This window comes from Magnolia sinica, chromosome 14 (assembly GCF_029962835.1).
Source record: "Magnolia sinica isolate HGM2019 chromosome 14, MsV1, whole genome shotgun sequence".
In the NCBI taxonomy this organism is placed as follows: domain Eukaryota; kingdom Viridiplantae; phylum Streptophyta; class Magnoliopsida; order Magnoliales; family Magnoliaceae; genus Magnolia; species Magnolia sinica.
The window spans coordinates 64,932,318-64,951,734 of record NC_080586.1 but is presented as its reverse complement, the minus strand read 5'-3'; the positions used below and the strand labels follow the sequence as shown (position 1 = coordinate 64,951,734).

General features: G+C 39.5%; 1 protein-coding gene across 5 annotated transcripts in view; it reads left to right on the top strand.

Annotated features, from left to right (window-relative positions):
- Positions 1–19,417, top strand: part of LOC131225983 (alpha-N-acetylglucosaminidase) — a 164,364-nt gene that overhangs the window by 124,360 nt on the left and 20,587 nt on the right. For all 5 annotated transcript variants that reach the window (XM_058221614.1, XM_058221613.1, XM_058221612.1 and 2 more), the window contains 2 exons: positions 3,809–3,918; positions 4,160–4,262. In XM_058221614.1, the coding sequence (XP_058077597.1) occupies positions 3,809–3,918; positions 4,160–4,262 (213 nt within the window). The remainder of the gene's footprint in view (positions 1–3,808; positions 3,919–4,159; positions 4,263–19,417) is intronic.

The window sequence follows — 19,417 nt, the reverse complement described above, 5'->3', positions numbered from 1 at the left end:
CTCTTAGTTCCCATACGCCAAGTTCTGAAAGTGGGATACCACATGGAGAATTTAGGGAAAATGTAATAACTGAGCATAATCAAAGAACTCCACAAGCAAAATACATCTCCACTAAACAATGGTTCAAGGTACAATGTTGATAAAGTAAATACATGTTATAATAAAAAATCCAAAAGGTTCAGGCGTGCGCTCCAACCTCAATATTGCTGATACGCTCTAGCATTACCTGCAGTGTAAACAAACGCGCATAAGCTTCCTATGAAGCTTAGTTGATCACATGCGTGCGCGCTATGGATATGATAGATATATTGCATCAATATCAATATTAATATCATAGTAAGCAGCAAAGATGGAGGGTCAATCATGCCAACGTCCATGTGTGTAACCAGTCATGCCAAGGCTATTCATATATGTTATGCGAAAGCCAATCGGACCGAATGTCATATGCAGCTGTGCGATGCCAGTATGCTAATCCTGATGTCTAATCCACATCTCAGTGCGGTTCTCATCTGTAATCACCGAGGTCTAATACATAAGCGCTGGTATGCAACGTGCAACAATTGCAATAGTAAGAGACCTCACTACTCGCCTGAGCGGTGAAAGGCCTATAGCCATGCCAAATAGGTAAGGTCGTACCCCTTTCCAACAAACTCCAACACAATGGGAGACGCAGTTTGCTGGTCTCATGTATCCACTTGGTCTAGACATCGGAGCATCCTATGGCCACAAGGTTTAGGGACTTTCACCCAAGGACATCCATAACGCTCAAATGCTAGGACATATTTCCGGTGTCCATACTCATATACACCAGCATGACAAAGCCGCGATGGCTACAACCCTGATGTCATTAGGGTGTAAGTTACAACCCCGGTGCTGCTAGGGTGTACATGCAATCATGACACACATAATGCGTGGATGCGTTAGTCCACCATTCAAGTCATGCAACTATGTCATGCAAGCCGTGCATACATGCAAGGTGGCCCCATCTCATATGGGTCCCTTGAAATGGCCTAAGCCGTAGGGTCATCAATGCAGCCTTGCCGCACATAGGCATGCCGACACCATGACCTGAGTACCTACTGCGGTCCACTAGCCAGCAAAGGCGCCACCAGCTGGATAACGTCCCCAAATCTGGTTGTACTCAATCATGAACAAGCCATCATCCAAGTCAGGAACATGTGATGCAGATGAAATATAATGATGTACAATCATATAACCAATCATGCATGTGGTGTGGTGTCGTGATGCATCAAGTATAAGGGTAATGTCATAATACACATATGAACAATGCTATATCAAACATACGCGTAATGCTACATCTAGCATAAAGAAAGTGCCACATTAACTTAAAGGAAGCGCTATAGCAACAAAAAAGCAATGCCACACCAACATAAGGAAAATGCCACATCAATCTAAGTGTAACACACCACTCACAGTCGAGTACATCCAATGGTGCGGATACAACACCTACTTTAAGGTGGGCATGGCGTGGCTACAACACATACAACAAGGTAGACCCACGGTATGGACCCCATACATGCATCAAGGAGGGCCCATGGCTGAGCATATCACATAGGATTGTCACAATGGACCCCACATAGGAATACCACTGATTTGGAGAGATATCTGTTAGCAATGCAGCTCTAGTTATTTCACTATCAAGGTAATAGAGTCTATTCGCTTCGTATCCTCTACTAATCAGCATCTCCGTCTTTAGATTAGTTAAAAAGAATAAAACATTACAGAACAATTTATGGATTTGGTTAGCTTACTCACAAACAATAAAGTTAAAAGGAAATTTAGGGATGTAAAGTATTGATGATAATGAAAGTGGTCGGGTAGGACAAGCAATGCCCAATCCAGACACATGGGTTTACCACCAGCTAATGTCTGAGTTAATGACCTAGGGAGCACTATCAGATGATGTAACATAAACTATACCTCGTTGTGCAAAAGTAAATGTGGATGATGATGTGCGAGCGAAACACTCCTTCAGAAGTTTGTCATATTCTTCTTTGGGCAATGTAACTATATCACTTCTAGTATTGGGCTCAGAAACGGAGAAGATAGGCTTCAAGACAACCCTTGGTGTCATCATCGAAAGAACAAACCTGATTCGTCGAAGTAGGCTTATCAGTAAGTTCCTAACACACATTAGTTACGTGGTTATGAAGACCACAATGAGTGCATTACCGATTACCACGACCACAACTACCATTAAAATCTGTACCACGGCTTCCCCAATTATTTCCACCTCCAAAATGATCCTCGTTGAATCTCTATCTATAAAACGGCCACCACGACCACACTGCCACCATGACTTCCTCCATCTCCTCTATCGGATGCAGAACCAAATGTGGAACAAACTGAATGGTGAACTCTCTACACTCACTACACGTTGAATGCAAGTGAATGCCTTAGTGGGATGGATCTCACTGCCTCTAACGATCTTGCTCGGACAGGTTCGAACCAAGGATGGAGACCAAAGAGGAATTTAACAGTATGGAATTCCTCTCTCCAGTCTCATAATCTCATAATTGGTAGACAGGGGTTGGTATATGTTTAGTTCTTCCCTCATTCCTCGGAAGGCTGAATAACACTCTCTGACACTCTTATCTGCCTGTTGAAAAGTGAAGATATTTTGCAATAAACACAAATCCGAATTCTTTTTCGCTTGAATACATCTCTCTCAGATTATCCCAAACTTCCTTTGTTGTCTTGAAAAAGATAACATTTACACTAATTTGAGGCTCTATAATGTTCCATAACAACACTCCAATTTGAGCATCCTTTGCCACCCAATCTTCGTATTCTATTGAACTTTTTTCAGGTATGGGAGAAGTCAAATATTTTAATTTCCTTTTTCCCATAGGAAAAACCTATACTGATGTGGCCCATTACAAGTAATTTGCTCCATTGAGTTCTATCGATTTAATCCAAAAGTTCATTGACTAATATCGAGACAAAAGATTAGTCTTAGCTTCATTCTTGGATGTAGGCGAAATCAAATCTACAAGGGAAGAACGTTTAACTTTTAACTTACCCAACACGTATTCCAGAAAACCACATATATCAATGATCGTGATCATTTGATAGTACTACTTTATCCAAAAACTTCACATGTACACTTGCTCCCTAATCCTTGCTATATGCAAATTTTACATATGCTTTAGATATCAGATCTGGCCATATCCGCAAATCTGACCACACACGCACGATGGCCCACTTTTGTCCTTCTCGATGGTGTTATGAGAAAGTGGGCCTCATACGTATTCATGATAAACAATTACATGACCTGCCATATTCTGTTGGACGAGAAGTCATGTAGATTAGCCTCCAATGACTTTTAAAATTCACCTCAAGTTAATAAAAGAAGGAAGAGAGAGAAGGAGGAAGTTAATGGAAGAGATCAATGCCTGAATTGATTTCGCTCTAGTACCATGTGCTGTGATTGATAAGAAAGAGAGAAAGGAAAGAGAAGAAAGATGAGAGGAGGAAGAGAAAAGGAGAGAATAGGTTTCACAATACCCATTATATCCTAAATGTAGATGGGTTGTAGATGGCCATAGAATGGCCCATATCCGATAACGCTGCCCATAATCGCTGCATTGTTTTCCTTGGGAATCAAAGTAGATTTTCCCAATATTGAGAGTTTTATCTGAATTTATTACTTTCTTTTCTTTAAACGTGTATCAGATGGAATGTTAGATTGTTGCTAACTATTCTATTCCAATAATTTCTTTTAATTGTCATAATGAGACATTTTCCATCATTTTCTTGCTACTTATTCATTACTCGAATTCTACAGGCACTTTTGCATTCTGTTCCATTTGGAAAGATGATAGTCCTCGATCTATTTGCTGATGTCAAACCCATATGGGAAACATCTTCTCAGTTTTATGGCACTCCTTATGTCTGGTAACTTGCAATGACCCGAAGTGAATGTTGCAAACTGGCCATCCTAATTTAATTCCTTTAGCAGATTTGCATGCCATTCGTGAAAAATAAAGAGGATAAATTTGCAAGATATTTCTGATTCATCTTTTAGTTATTTTGCATGTTTCTACTTATAATTTCAATGCTGTATCAATCCATTACGATTTACGAGGATAATTAGATTGATTGATGTCCAATATGATCATCAAAACATCTATATCAGGTGTCTGCTGCATAACTTTGGTGGAAATATTGAAATGTATGGCCTGCTGGATTCAGTTTCTTCAGGACCAATCGATGCTCGTGTCAGCCAAAATTCGACCATGGTATGTTGCTGTAGATGTTTCTCATGCTTCGTAATGTTTCTCTAGGAATTTGTTGGGCAAAAAAGGAATAAATCTAACAATATTTAACTTGCAAATGAAAGTTACAAACTTCACTATTATAATGATCTTAACAAAGATTGGACAGGTTGAAGCACAAGAAGTATTTTAGGATCCAAAAACTATGTACATCATTTGACACAACATCGGATGACACAATGTAATTCTTTTTTTGTTTAAAAATTAGGATAATTTATAATATTCACGAAAATTGGGGTGTATGGTAGATACAAATAGCTATAAAGTAATAATATGCTTATCATAAGTAGCACATCTACATACATATTATATAGTAAAGGTTTCATTAGGCAATGGGGACATTACACTATAGTTTGATGTCATTGACCAAATTTGGTGCATAATGAAGGGGCAAACAAGCATGTGGGGCCCCCTCCATGAGTGGACCCAATTGAACTCATTGTTACTTTTGTTAGTGTATACAATACCACATGTATATGGTATTAAGAGGATAGGATACTATAAGTGTACATTATAATTGTACATACGGTTGTACCCAATTATCTAAGTAGATCCTTGCATAGTTGTATACTTGTATTAGATCTTGATTAGTTTTTTATCGTGTTGGAATATATTTCCCTTTACTCCAATAAATTATATGTTTCTAACTAATGATGCTTTGCTATCGTGCATACATGAAATGGATAGGATTGGAATGGATTTGGTTTGGAGACTTCATCGAGGTCTCTATATACTTAGGGACCGAAGTCGGACAAGTTTGATGTGAAATACATTGTGAGGCTTAACTTAACTTGTTCTTCATGTACTTCGAATATTGTCATGACTAGTGGGTAAGTTGGGATAGCTTAATCCATGAGCCACAATGCATGGTGTGATTGTTAGGCGTAGGGTCCTAGTGAGGCCTTGACCAGTTAATTTGATTCAACAATATGTCAGCCTTTTAGGTTGATCATGGTGAGTTGGGTGGTCAATTACGTTTCTTACGGGGACTAGGATTCTCAACGAAGTATCTATAGTCTTGTAGGTTTAGCCTTATATCAGGAATCGAAATGATTGATCAAAATGGATGGCGAAACTTGATTTTGTACATCGTTTCGATTATATAATTGATTTAGAAATTAACATAAGTAAAATCAACAGTTTTGATTTGTTTTTGGATTGGTCAATCATAGTTGTGGGATATGGTGGGCCCTAGGACCGTGGACCTTATGAAGTTATGTAGAACAGTATGTGTAATTACATGAGATGGGGTGATCATGTACATCCATGTGCAGTGTACATGAGGAAACATCCAAATGTGGACAGGTTTGACTTGGTCCAAGATCTTACATAGGTCCCAAGTATGTTATGGGCGTTGCTTGTAGTTGAAGTAACCTATTGTAATTACCCTAAAGAGATCCCTCTATGACAAAGAAAGCTAGGTTTCAATAAGCTACAAGTCTGTAAAGATGGGAGAGTGGTGTAAGAAGCCCCCATAGAGTTTCATGCCCCAGGAAGGCTTCCTTAACACCAGTGTTTAAATTATCGGCGACAATATCGAATTGTCGCCGATAATATCGGTATCGCTTGCTCAACGATACCGATACCCCATTTATTCGTTTCGGTGCCAGGTATTGCCGATAATCTTGCCGATAATTTTGGTATCGTCGATATTTTCGAAATGTCGCCGAAAATTTCACTGTTCCCACCAACCACGGGTGGGAACTGTAGAAAACAACCCACCTTTATCTATAAAAGGGGGATGTTGTCGGCGATAAAATTGTCGAAATCAAAAACAAAAAACAAAAAATACCTGTTTTTCGCCCAGATCTGTTTGAAGACGCGAATTCACGGCTGTTGAGTGCAGATCGGCAACTTTTCGGTAAGATTCAACCCCAAAAAAATTTGTTTTTCCATCGAAAAATCCTCTAGCAACTTCTCTAGAAAAGAATCGGCTTGCAGGCCGAGATCTTGTTGGAAAATAGAGGTTTTTTTTTTTAAAAAAAATTTTAATTTGGGATGAGGGAGAGGGATTTTTGGGTTGAAAATTCGGAGATATTGGTGGGAAGGAGATGATTTTTTGAAAATTTTGGATGAGGGTGGGATTTTCGGGTTTTAACGAAATTTGGGATCGGGCGTGCGTGTGGGGCTTTGACGGTGCAGGTCGGTGCTCCATGGGCCCCACCATGATGCATCTGTTGTATCCATGCTGTCCATTAATTTTTAAATATTATTTTAGAGCTTGATCCAAAAAATGAGGTAGATCTAAAACTCAGGTGGACCACACCACGGGAAAACAGTAGTGATTAAATGTCCACCATTTAAAACCTCCTGGGCCCACTGTAATGTTAATTTGATATCCAAGCCATTGATTAGGTCTTACATACCTGGGTTAAGGGAAAAAAGAAATATCAGCTTGATCCAAAACTTTTGTAGCCCGTAAGAAGTTTTTAATGATAGACCGTAGACGTTCAATCAACATTGTGTGGTCCACTTGAGATTTTGATCCATCTCATTTTTGGACTGTTATCATAAAATGATCTAGAAAAATGGACCGATGGCATGGATGAAATAGATGCATCATGGTGGGACCACAGAGCATGGACTAGTAGCTCTTTTTATATCCAGAAAAATGGACCGATGACATAGATGAAACAGTACGCTTTTATCGTACTGAGTCAACTCATTTGGGCCCACTGTTCATGTATGTGATTTATCCACACCTTGTATCCATTTTTTCTGCTAATTTTAGTGGTTGATCCAAAAATTTAAGTAAATCCAATGCTCAAATGGACCATACCACGGGAAACAGTGTGGAATAATGATTTCCACCGTTGAAACCTTTTGAGGGCCCACAGTTATGTTTATTTGTCATCCAACCTGTTCATAAGGTCGAACGGACCTCGATGAAGAGAAAACACAAAAATCAGCTTGATCCAAAACTTCTCTGTGGCCTCCACCAATTTTTCAATGGTAGAGGTTCAATCACACTGTTTCCTGTGGTGTGGTCCACTTGAGTTTTTTATATTCTTCTGTTTTGCAGTAAAGCCATAAAATTATGTGTTAAAATGAATGAACAGAGTGGAAGAAATAAATAAATAACGGTGGACCCCACAGTGTTTACTTAGTACGCTAAGGGTACTGACTAACTCGGTACGCAATTCGATTTTTGGATCAGTGTCCGACCCCCGCCCAGACTATGATCCGTTCGGGTAGGGATCTGTGGGGCCCACCATGATGTAATGTTTTATCCATTCCGTTCGTCTATTTTTATAGATCATTGTAGGGCTTTATCCCAAAATCGAGAGGGATAAAAGACTCAAGTGGACCACACCACAGGAAAATAATAGTGATTGGATATCCACCATTTAAATCCTCCTAAGGCTCACTATACTGTTTATTTGACATCCAATCTGTTAATTAGGTCATACAAACCCAGATGAAGGGAAAAAACAAAGATCAGGTTGTTCCAAAACCTTTATGGCCCCCAAAAAGTTTTTAATGGTCAAAGTTCATTCAACACTGTTTCCTGTAATGTGGTCCAATTGAGATTGGGATATACCTCATTTTTTTTCACATACCATAAAATGATGTATAAAAATAGATGGACGACATGGATGAAACACATACCTCGTGGTGGGGCCCACAGAGCACCAACCACCAGCCATTGGCTGGTTGCAGGGGGAGTAGCCAATCCGTTTCCGCAGCGGATGGGCGCAGATTTCCTGCGAAAGCCTTTCCCTTAATGTTCCTGCATGCCAACTCAAGTGGGGCCCACTGTGATGTTTGTGAGAAATCCTCCTCGTCCATCCGTTTTGTTATTTCATTTTAGGACATGTTGCCAAAAATGAATCATGTCCAAAGCTCAAGGAAGCAACGATGCTAAGGACGCCCACTGTTGAAACCTTCCTAGGGCCCACTGTATTGTTTATTTTACATCCAACCCCTTGATATGGTCATATGCACCTAGATGGAGTGAAAAAACAAATATAATCTTGATCTAAAACTTCTGTGGTCCCTAAGAAATTTTCAACGGTAGTAATTTAAGTACCACCGTGTGGCCCATTTGAGATTTAGATAACATATATTTTTTGGATAATATTCTTAAATAATACGAGGAAATGAATGGACGGTGTGGATAAATTTCATACATTACGGTGGCCTCTCAGTGGCCATCGGATCCTTCGCCTTAATCCGCGCGTGGGATATGGCGAGATCCCGAACTCGCTGGAAGCGGATTGGCTGGTGTACCACACACCACTGTGTCGACATCACCAAGTTCTGTGGGTCCCATCATGAGGTATGAGTTATATCCAAACCGTCCTTCCACTTGGTGAGCTTGTTGTAAGTCTTGATTCGAAAAATAAGATAGATCCAAAAATCAAGTGGACCACACTGTAAAAAGCAGTGGAGGATTGAACGCCCTGCCATTGAACGCCCTGCCATTGAACGCCCTTCCATTGAAGCGGGCGCAGATTGGATACGGACAAGGTCAGTAGCCAAATCGCCCTGCCGTCGATGTATGTCACGCAATTCCCACGTCTAGGCATACTTGTATAGTTTGGGGAGGATGACTATTAGAGGTACAGAAGAGAGTTACTCAATTGGTACGAGCAGAAGATGACCTGGGAACAGTACTGCCAACATGTTGGGCAACAGTACTACTCTCGATTGCCAGGGGATCCGGACAATGATTACGAGCCACCTCGTCATTCTATGTGGGGATGAAACATAGCCAGAAATGTGTGTTTTTTTGAATTCATTTACTATTGCATGTCTTAATTGTTGTAAGCTTGCATTTGTATTATATAAACTCATTTTGGTTACTATTTGAGTGATTTCTTACGACAACACATGCCTTTTGGCCCCCATTAAATGGAAACTTCTAATTTAATGCATTATTTTTGCAATTTTTTCATTCCTGAATATGTAAATATGTGTATTTAGGCATGTCCTGAAGTTTCATTGAAAATTTCCAGCATTTTCTCCATGTTTACCCCTTTTTCCCTGCATTTCCGGTTATCGGCGATAACAATATTATATCTTTATCTCCGGCCAGCGAAACTTGTAGCGATACCGACAACTCGAACACTGCTTAACACAGAGTATGAACTCTAAGAAGAGCCCGTTGTAGTGTGTGCAAGGAGGAGAAAATACACCACGGATCATCTTCCTCCAGTGAATTGTGCATTTTTATGTTCATGTTGATTCGTGCACGCCTAAAAGTATATACAAATTGATTTTGTTTTGTTTCTGACAAATGCATGAAATCTATCATCTTGTGCTTAGTTTATATAAATTTCAGCTAATCAATGAAACAAACAAGCACAATATTCACAGCGTAGTCTCCAAGTTTACATGGTATCAAAGCCATGGTCCCCACCTCGATCTTGACTATTAATCCCCACATCTAATCCAACTTATCTCGGTCTCTTTCAATCTTCACTATCTAATTAGAGAATCTATGTGCAAGCCCTAGTCTGAGCCATCTGGAATCTAATTCTTCAGTTCTCCACCCCTAACATAACTACATCCGGCCAGTTGTTCCTTTAACAGCCTCAATTTGATTAATCTAATCACTAAACGCCAAGCGCTTAGTTATTAGACCGTTTGAACCTAGATCTATTTGAACTCATCAATTATTTGACCCATGCTTCTCATCCAATCTTTGTTGTTCAATGTGATCGTCGAACTAAGGAACATCATCACAATCATTGTTGTCATTGTCGGCGTTCATCATAGGTGAGAGAAGTTGATGGTTGTACGGGTTTAGGAAAACTCATGCTAAGGAAGGTGGGCGCTCATGCTGTTTTCCCTTCGTTTGTTTTGTGTTTGGTGCTCTGTAACTGTACCATTAAATTACGTGCACCATAATCATTAGTTTTTTTCTGAATCCAATGTCTCGACATTAGATTTACCTTGTCCAAATAATCGATACTAGTCAGCAGCACCAGATCTAATGTATCTTTTTTTAGATGGAAGAACAAAAGGAAAAAAGATGAGATGAAGAAGAAGAGGAGAGGAGAGAGGATAAAAAGCTCCACACACCCCGCCTCTCTTTTATGATAAAATAGGGCAGTCATTAATTACAAGGAAATTACACTTAGAACTTGCTAAAAGATAAATAAACTAATGACTTATGGAAAGGACTCGAACCCAAACACATAACTAAGGCCCAACATAGGCCCAAACACATGCGGACCACATGAGTGACTAAAAAGCTAGCAGGGGGAGACCACACGTGGCCATAATGCATCAACACTCCCCCTCAAGCTGTAGCATATATATCATGAATGCCCAGCTTGACAAAGATGTTAAACAACCATTTACTCCAAAAGCTTAAGCTGTCAGAGTGTGGTGTATCAATGTATATTGAGGGACTTTATCACTTCAACACCCCCCCGCACGTGCGAGGAGGGAACTCCAACGGGAACATATTGACGAAGGTAGAGGGACACTCACACCAAAAATAGGCCGGGCTTAATTTCCCGGTCCCTGGGCTGGACCTAATTTTCCTGACCCCTCGTGGGAGAATAATATATTAGCAAGGCATATTTGCTGCTCTCGAGATTCGAACATAGGACCTTCCTCTCTGATACCATGTTAAACAACCATTTACTCCAAAAGCTTAAGCTGTCAGAGTGTGGTGTATCAATGTATATTGAGGGACTTTATCACTTCAACAAAAGAATCTATCCAAATGAGCCCGACTTAAAGCCTTCGTGAACATGTCTACTACTAGATCTCAGGACTTGACAAATGAAGTGCATATTTCTGCCCCTGCCATAATCAGGAAATCCATATTATAACCTGGGCATGATCTGCTCCAGAGTTCGTTGAAGCCGATGGGTTTGATTGAATATGATTTCGCTGAGATCCCTCCAATCTCCTCTAACCAACTTCTTACTGAGGTATCAATGCTCCCTCTTTGGTGATCACCACCACAGAATTCCTTAGAGCGCATTTGGATTGATTGAAGTTATCTTGGTTTATCTGAATCGACCTTTCCTCAATTTGAGCTATTTTCACCTCTTTTCTTCCTGTCTCATCCTTTTGTCTGCAATCATCTCTGTGATTATATTCCTTCTGTGGATTGGGAGTCCTCTTGGCCCTGACGAAGTGATAGTTCACTTCAATGTGCTTTGTTCTTTCATGATAAACTGGATTGTTGGCGATGTGAGATGTTGCTTAATTATCATAGTATAATCTCATAAGAACATCCACCCCAAACCCGAGCTCGCACATCAATATCTTCAGCCAAACAAGTTCGCATGTTGCATGGGCCATAGCCCTATACTCTGCTTTTGCGTTAGACTGAGTGACAACCAGTTGCTTGTTACTTTGTCAAACACGCAAAGGGAGACTATTTTAATCCATAAATGATTTTTTAAAAAGATAACAGGCTTTATCTAACTCCCCCTGAGCAACAAAGTCAATGGTTGCTCCATATACACCTCTTCAAGCAAATCCCCTTGAAGAAAGGCATTCTTTACATCAAGCTTAATACAGAGGCCAGTCTAAATTTGCAGCAACAGAGATCGTTACCATGGTGTGCCATAAAGGCCATTGCATAAAGGTAAAGGTGGCAAGTATTACACGTTACGGGGTCATAACGGCTATAACAACTGTTAAGGAAAAAATGACCTGTAACTCCCATTAACGGCCTGTTACACCCCTTGTAAAGGCCATAACAGCCCCGTAATGGTCTGTTATGGGCCATATACAAGTTTTCGAAGAAAAAAAAAATAAAATCAATGTTATGGGTCAGATACAGGTTTTTCGAATTTTTTATTTTAATTAAAAAAAAAAAAAGAAAGAGACCATAACCGCTGTTATAGGGGCTGTAACAACCATTACGACCCATATCGTAAAGGTAACGATGGTGATTGTTATGGCCACCATTACTATTACAGAATACCTTGATCGTTACACATGGAATAAAGCTTGGCCGCAGGAGAGGTCTCAGAGTAGTTAGCATCTAGAGTCTAAATGTATTCTTTCGCAACTGACCCTTCAGACGATCCACCGAGCCATCGGGATTGTACTTGACAGTATATATCCATTTGCGCCCTATTGCAATGGGGGTGGCTAACAATGAAGTGTGATCTGACAGTGGGTGTACTAACAAGCTAACAGAAATATATATATATATATATATATATATATATATATATCCATTTGCGCCCTATTGCACGTTTTCCTGAAGGTAGTGTAACTAAAGTTCATGTTTGATTTTGATGAATTGCAATCATCTCTTCTTCCACGGATCGCCTCCACCTATCACTATTAAGTGCCTCCTATAAAAACCGAGGAATTGACAGACAAAGCAAACTGCCGAAAAGGAGACAAGCCATCAAAGGAACAAGCAATGTTTTAAATATCGTTATCGCGTAATGTATCGCACCCTTGGGATATGGATACATATCTGTTATCGCATGGGATATATCGGTTGTATCGCGTAATGTATCGTCGTTGTTGGGAAACAAGGGAACATTGGGAAATTAGCTGAATTTTTCATGGAAACTTCAAGGATTGTTGAAAAAGACATCAATACACACTCAGAAATCAAAACATTACCAAAAAAAAAAGTGCACATGATAGGGGTTTCCTTTGTATGGGTCCTAATACATGCATTGTCCAGCTGAACTAATGCAAGTATATTTAAAGTCTATTCATATAATTTATAAACATAAGAAGTCATGTATGGAAACACAAGCAATACATTCAAAAGCAAAAGAAGAATCACTAAATTAGGTTACATACATGTTTAATTTTGTGTTTGGATACAAAGATTGCAACTGATTTGCAAGAAATTGAGAAATTTTAATTTTTCTCAATTTTCCGCAACTTGCCCTATCTCCCCCAAATCTCGAAATCGAAGCTCCAAATCTATGATTTTTTATGAAAAAACATGAAGAATCATAGATATGTAACTGTCTGACATTGATTTAACATGATTTCCAGCAAAAAATAAAATAAAAATGGATCGAAAATCGAAATGCTCACTAGGTCGAATAGATGGGATATATCGGCACTACGTGTGCATTTTGTATCGCACAGGTGGGATACAAGATATATCGTGAGATATATTGGCCAATATCGTCGATATTTAAAACACTAGGAACAAGAGCATGTACCCTTACGAAGTGCAATAGGCAGATTATCTTCATTTGATAGTACTAGTGAAGACCAAAGAGAATGATGGTAGGATTGATAGAGGACTTGTTGGTATGCACTTCATCACCTCTCTTGGAATGTTTGGAGTAGACCTGCAGCAGTGACGGGGCCGAATGTTGCATAGGAGCTTGCTTTCTTGATGAAGTTATGTATGGCACCCTAGGAAGAGTGATGGAACATTCATCTAGTTGTAATGATCGTCCTCCCTCAGAAAAATACAGAGTACTTTCAAAGAAAGTGACATCTGCTGACGCATATTGTCAATGAGAAATTGGATTATAATACTTGTAACCCCGCCAAGTACATGATTATCCTTGAAAAACACACTTTACAGCCTTGGGTTCAAATTTATCAGAAACATTGTCAAATTGATGTACAAAGCATACACACCCAAAAACTTTGGGAGGAATTGAAAACGGTTGACGCTAGGGAAATAGGACAGAAAAGAAGTTTTGCCACCTAAGACCGATAAAGACATTCGGTTGATGAGATAACATGCGGTCAAAACTGCATCACTCCAAAAACCCTTCGAAACCTTCATATTTAACAACAATGCCCAAGCAACCTCAAGTAGGTCACGGTTTTTGTACTCTGCAACTCCATTTTATTATGTTGTGTGTTCACATGATGTTTGGTGAATAATGTCATGGGACAATGGATATGAACGACAATATTTCCCTATTTATGCCTTAGCATTATCAGATCTTAGAATGCATACTTGGCATCAAATTGAGTTTGGATTTGCATGTGGAATTCTTTAAATTATGTAAATATCTTAGAGTGGTCTTTCATCAAATATAACCATGTCATTCTAGAGCAATCATCCACAAAGATAACAAAATATTTAAAATCAGATAATCTAGAAATATGAACTAGACTCCAAACATCTGAATGTATTAAGGAAAAGGTTTTATCACTTTATGCTCATGCAAAAGAAAAGACACTCTGTGATGCTTGCTTTAATTTGCAAGTGTCATACTCTAATCTAGACACATCTAACAAAGACGTGACAAGATTCTTCAAACTATTAAAAGATGGGTGACCAAGCCTTGAATGCCGCTGATGAGGAGAGACGCTGGTTTGCAATGCAACTCTAGTTCCAGTTGTTCCACGATTAAGGCAATAAAGTCCATTTGATTCATGTCCTCCACCAATCATTCTCCCCTTCTTTAGATCCTAAAACTCACAATAGGAAATAATTTGATAGAACAATTTAGGGCTTTGGTTTGTTAACTGACAGATAATAAGCTTAAAGGTAATTTAGGAATGTACAAAAATGAAGACAATGATAGATCTGGAGTAGGACAAATAGTGTCGTCCTTAGATATGCTAGTTGATGTGCCATCAACTAGCCTGATAGAAAAGATGGATGGAGAGTAGACTACCCGAGATAGCATACTACACTTAGGGCCTGTTTGGCCAGACCGATCCCACGGTATTAGGAGGGATGGGATCGCGATATCCCGGGATATGCATGACGAGCCAAACAGACCCGGTGAACTTGTCCCGGGATATAAGCAATCCCATGGATCTTAAAACAATCCACTGACATCACCATCATTACCTTAAAATTGATCCCATCCCTTGGTTGGACGGATTGGAAGGCAAAATCCTGGGATATGCCGGGCGTGCCAAACAGACCCAGTGAACTTGTCCCAGGATATAACAATCCCATGGATCTTAAACCAATCCACTGACACCACCATCATTACCTTAAAATCCATCCCATCCCTCCTAATCCCATGGGATTCACCTGGCCAAACAGGCCCTTACCAATCATGTGATCAGAAGCTTCAAAATCAATAATCTATAGGGCATTTTTAGAAGAAAACAAGTTATACTTGATTGGCCAATAGAAGCGATAGAGGAAGAGGCACAGGTGGAGTGATATCCCAAAAGCTCTGCGTATTCTTCCTTGTGCATGGTAATTGTGTCACCTGGAGCATTCGACTCAGTAGGAGTAGCAAACTTGGACACATACCCTTCAGAACCATCATCCAATGAGCAAACTTGATTAGCTCAAGCTGACTTTCCCACTACATTCCAACATGTATCAATTGTATAATTGCTGAGACCACAGTGAATGTAACCACCACAGCCACCCCACATATTCCTGCCTATAACGCGACCTCCCCTTGAGTCTCTACCTCCAAACTAACTACCTCAGCTCCTCCCATCACCTCTACAAGACGTAGAGATAAAAGCAAACCAATCAAATGATTAGAAATTCTATGTGGTCATACTGGTTGTACTTTGAACTCTGGCGAATGCCTTTGTGACTGATGGGATCTCACTTCCTCCAAGAATCTAAGGGGGTGTTTGGCGCATGGTATTGGGAAGGATTGGGTGAGATGGGATTCAAAAAACATAATTATTACCTATGGTAGGGATTGTCCCCTATTACCATGGGATAAGCTTAATTCTGTGCTATGTTTGTAATACGGTGGTACATTGAATGGATATACCCACCATCATTTGAAACTATTGAGAATAACAAATGTGTTATATCCAAACCGTTCATCTATTTTTAAACCTCATTTTATGGCATGGGCCTAAAAATGAGGCAGATCCAAAACTTATGTGGCCCCAAAGAAGTTTTCAACGGTAGATATTCAATCCCCGTTGCTTTCTATGGTGGGGTCCACTTGAGCTTTAGATCTACCTGATTTTTTGGCCCATGCTCTAAAATGATCTCAAAAAATGGGTGGACGGTGTGGATATAGCCCACACATCATGGTGGGACCTACACAAGTTGCTAACATTGAGTGGAATTCGCACGGGACCCGATGTAATTCCATCTAATCTAATTCCAGGCTTTTCCAGTCTACCCAAACATTGAGTGGAATTGGCACGGGACCACATGCAATTCCATCCCACCTAATCCCATCTAATACCATGCGCCAAACGCCCCCTAAGATTTTAATGGTTTAAACTCAAATCGGAGGCTAAAGAGGAATTTGACGATAGGAAATTCCTCCCACTGCTTTCACATAGTTTCAATATCTGTAGACATTGGCTGATACACATTCTGTCATGCCCTAAACTTGGTGAACGGGCTCATAGAATTCCTGAGCTTCGAATTCGGCTGTGAAAGTCTCCGTAGTACCCCATTCTCGGCTCCTAGCTCTCATACGCCAAGTTCTGATCCTAGGATCCCACAAGGAGGATTTTCTAGGTGAAATTTTATTTATTTATACATAAGCATAACCACAAGTTTACCAAAACCAAAGAGAACATCATCACGTTTTCACTAAATATTTGTTTTGAGTACAATGTTGAAAGGAAAATACATGATATAACAAAAGTCCAAAAGATCAGGCACATGCTCCTGCCTTAATACTGATGAGGTCTAGCATAACCTGCATGTAAACAACGTGCGTAAGCTTACTACGAAGCTTAGAGAGTGCGTGTGTGTGCGCGCAATGCATGTACCAAACATACAAATATCAGAGTAAGCGGAAATGATGGAGGGATAAACTGGCAAGTCCATAAATGCTATCAGCTATAGCCAAGCTATGCGATGCAAGGGCCCACATGGCCAAACGTTATGTGCTAAAGATGCAATGCAACGTGTCAATCCTCCACTAGTCCACATATCAGAATAGTTCACAATTAGATCATCACCAGGGGCCGGTACACTTCTGACACTAGCTGTCATCCATTGTGCGCAAGACCAAGCGAGTGCAAAATCCCTCACTATCCGCCTCGACAATGGTACACAGAAAATCACCTAGCTCGTCGATAGTGAACCCATTTCACGAACTGGTCAGTCTCAACCTAGCATATAGCCCTCTACACCCCGGCGGGTAAGGTTAAACCCCCTTCCAACCGACCCCCACACAATGGGAGACGCGGCCTACTGGTATCAGCCATCGTGCGCTCATAAATCCACTTGATCTAGACGCTGGAGCTTCCTACTGGTCCACAGGGTTTAGGGACTTTTACCCAAAGACGCCTGTGACGCCTTGTAACTAGTATTCGAAATATTTGAATCGTGTTACATATCGCATCCTCGAGATGTAGATAAATATCTATTATCACACGGGATATGTCGTTTGTATTAGGTAATTTATCGCACTTTTTGGGAAACATTGGAAAAATGGTTGAATTTTTCAATGAAACTTCAGGGATTGTTAAAAAAGACCTTAATACACACTTTTAAATCATAACATCTCAAAAAAGAAGCGCACATAATAGGTTTCCTTCGTATAGGGTTCTTAGCTATGCATTGTCTGACTGAACTAATGCAACTATATTCAAATTGAATGCATAATATTTAGAGTGTATGTGATGATCATTTCATTAAACACTCCTAAATACTTCGAAATTAGTTTTAATTGACAGCTGGTTGGAGGGAAATTTAGAAAAAAAATTAATATCTTTTATTAATTTTTAATTAAAAACTATTTTTATTTTTCAAAAATTGACAAAGACTTAACAAATTAGTAATCATGCTTGATTTCATGCTTGGAGTGCAACATTACAAGCAATTTGGGCAAAATTAGGAAAATTTTGAAAATTTCCCAAATTGGGCCACCTACACTCAAATTTCGAAATTAGAGTGTATGTGATGATCATTTCATCAAAAACTCGTAAATACTTTGAAATTAGTGTCAATTGACAGCCAGTTGAAGGAAATTTATAAATTAAAAAAAAAAAAAAAAAAACATGGAGAACATGAATAACCAATGGATTTCGAAATTAAAGCTCAAACCTCATGATTTTTCGTGCAAAACATGAAGAACCAATGGATTTGTAACCATTGGACACTGATTTAACAAAATTTCAACAAAAAAAAAGGGATCGGAAATTGAAAATGCTCATCGGATCAAACATGTGGGATATATCAGCACTACCGGTGCATTTCATATCACACGCGTGGGATACAAGATATATCGTGGGATATATCGGCCGATATCGTCGATATTTGAAACATTGCCTGTAACCCGCTAGCCACAACAAGACTGCGGGACTACTTCCTTGGTGTCACTAGGGAGTAGATGCGATGTGTCACACATGATGCATAATGCATGAATCACACTGTCTAAGTCACGCATCAATCATGCGCGTACCGCGCGATCATGCAGGGTGACCCTATCTCGTAGGAGTCCCCCAAGTACCTTAATGCTATGATCAATCGTCATTCCAAGACAAGCATACAGATGATGTGTATGGGCAGATGAATGAGCAAAGTATCCATTACACTAAGCATATTATCGGTGTCAACCTATCTGGCTAAGTACCTCAACATGTTATCAAACATATCACATGATAATCGGTCTTAAATGGTCTGACATATCGGGAGTGGAACCCGATCAGTAGGCGCTAGCAATGTAAGGGTCTACATGGCATGGCCCACCTGAGACTAGAATTGGCCACACACTTGGACCTTTACATGTAACATGATCTAATAAAATGGATGATTGGTGAGGATATAATATATACCTGAAGATGGAACCTACTTGGCATGACTTAAACAAACACATGCGCCATTGTGGGGTCCAAAAGCATTCCAAATATGCATCCATTTATAAATTGGAACATGTTTATGGTGGTGTAACGGTCCACTATTTGGTTAGAACCAGATAATGACTACAAAATTCATATATTTAATTTTCTAACTATCTAACAATGATAGATATATTAGAATGAATGTAATATGAAAATATACATTTAGGTGTTTATTATGAGGGCCAAAATTCATGCGGATGGATGTAAAATGGTGATTAACACATCATATGGCATCATTAAAACAGCAAAAGAATCATTAAAAATGATTTTTCGAATTTTCAAAAAAAGGGCCGAAATAAATGCGTAAATAGAAAAAAATATAAATATAAATATAAAATGGCACCCAAAATATGTAAAATGCACATTAACATGTTCTACTATGATTAACACATCATATGGCATCATTAAAACAGCAATAGAATCATTAAAAATGATTTTTCGAATTTTCAAAA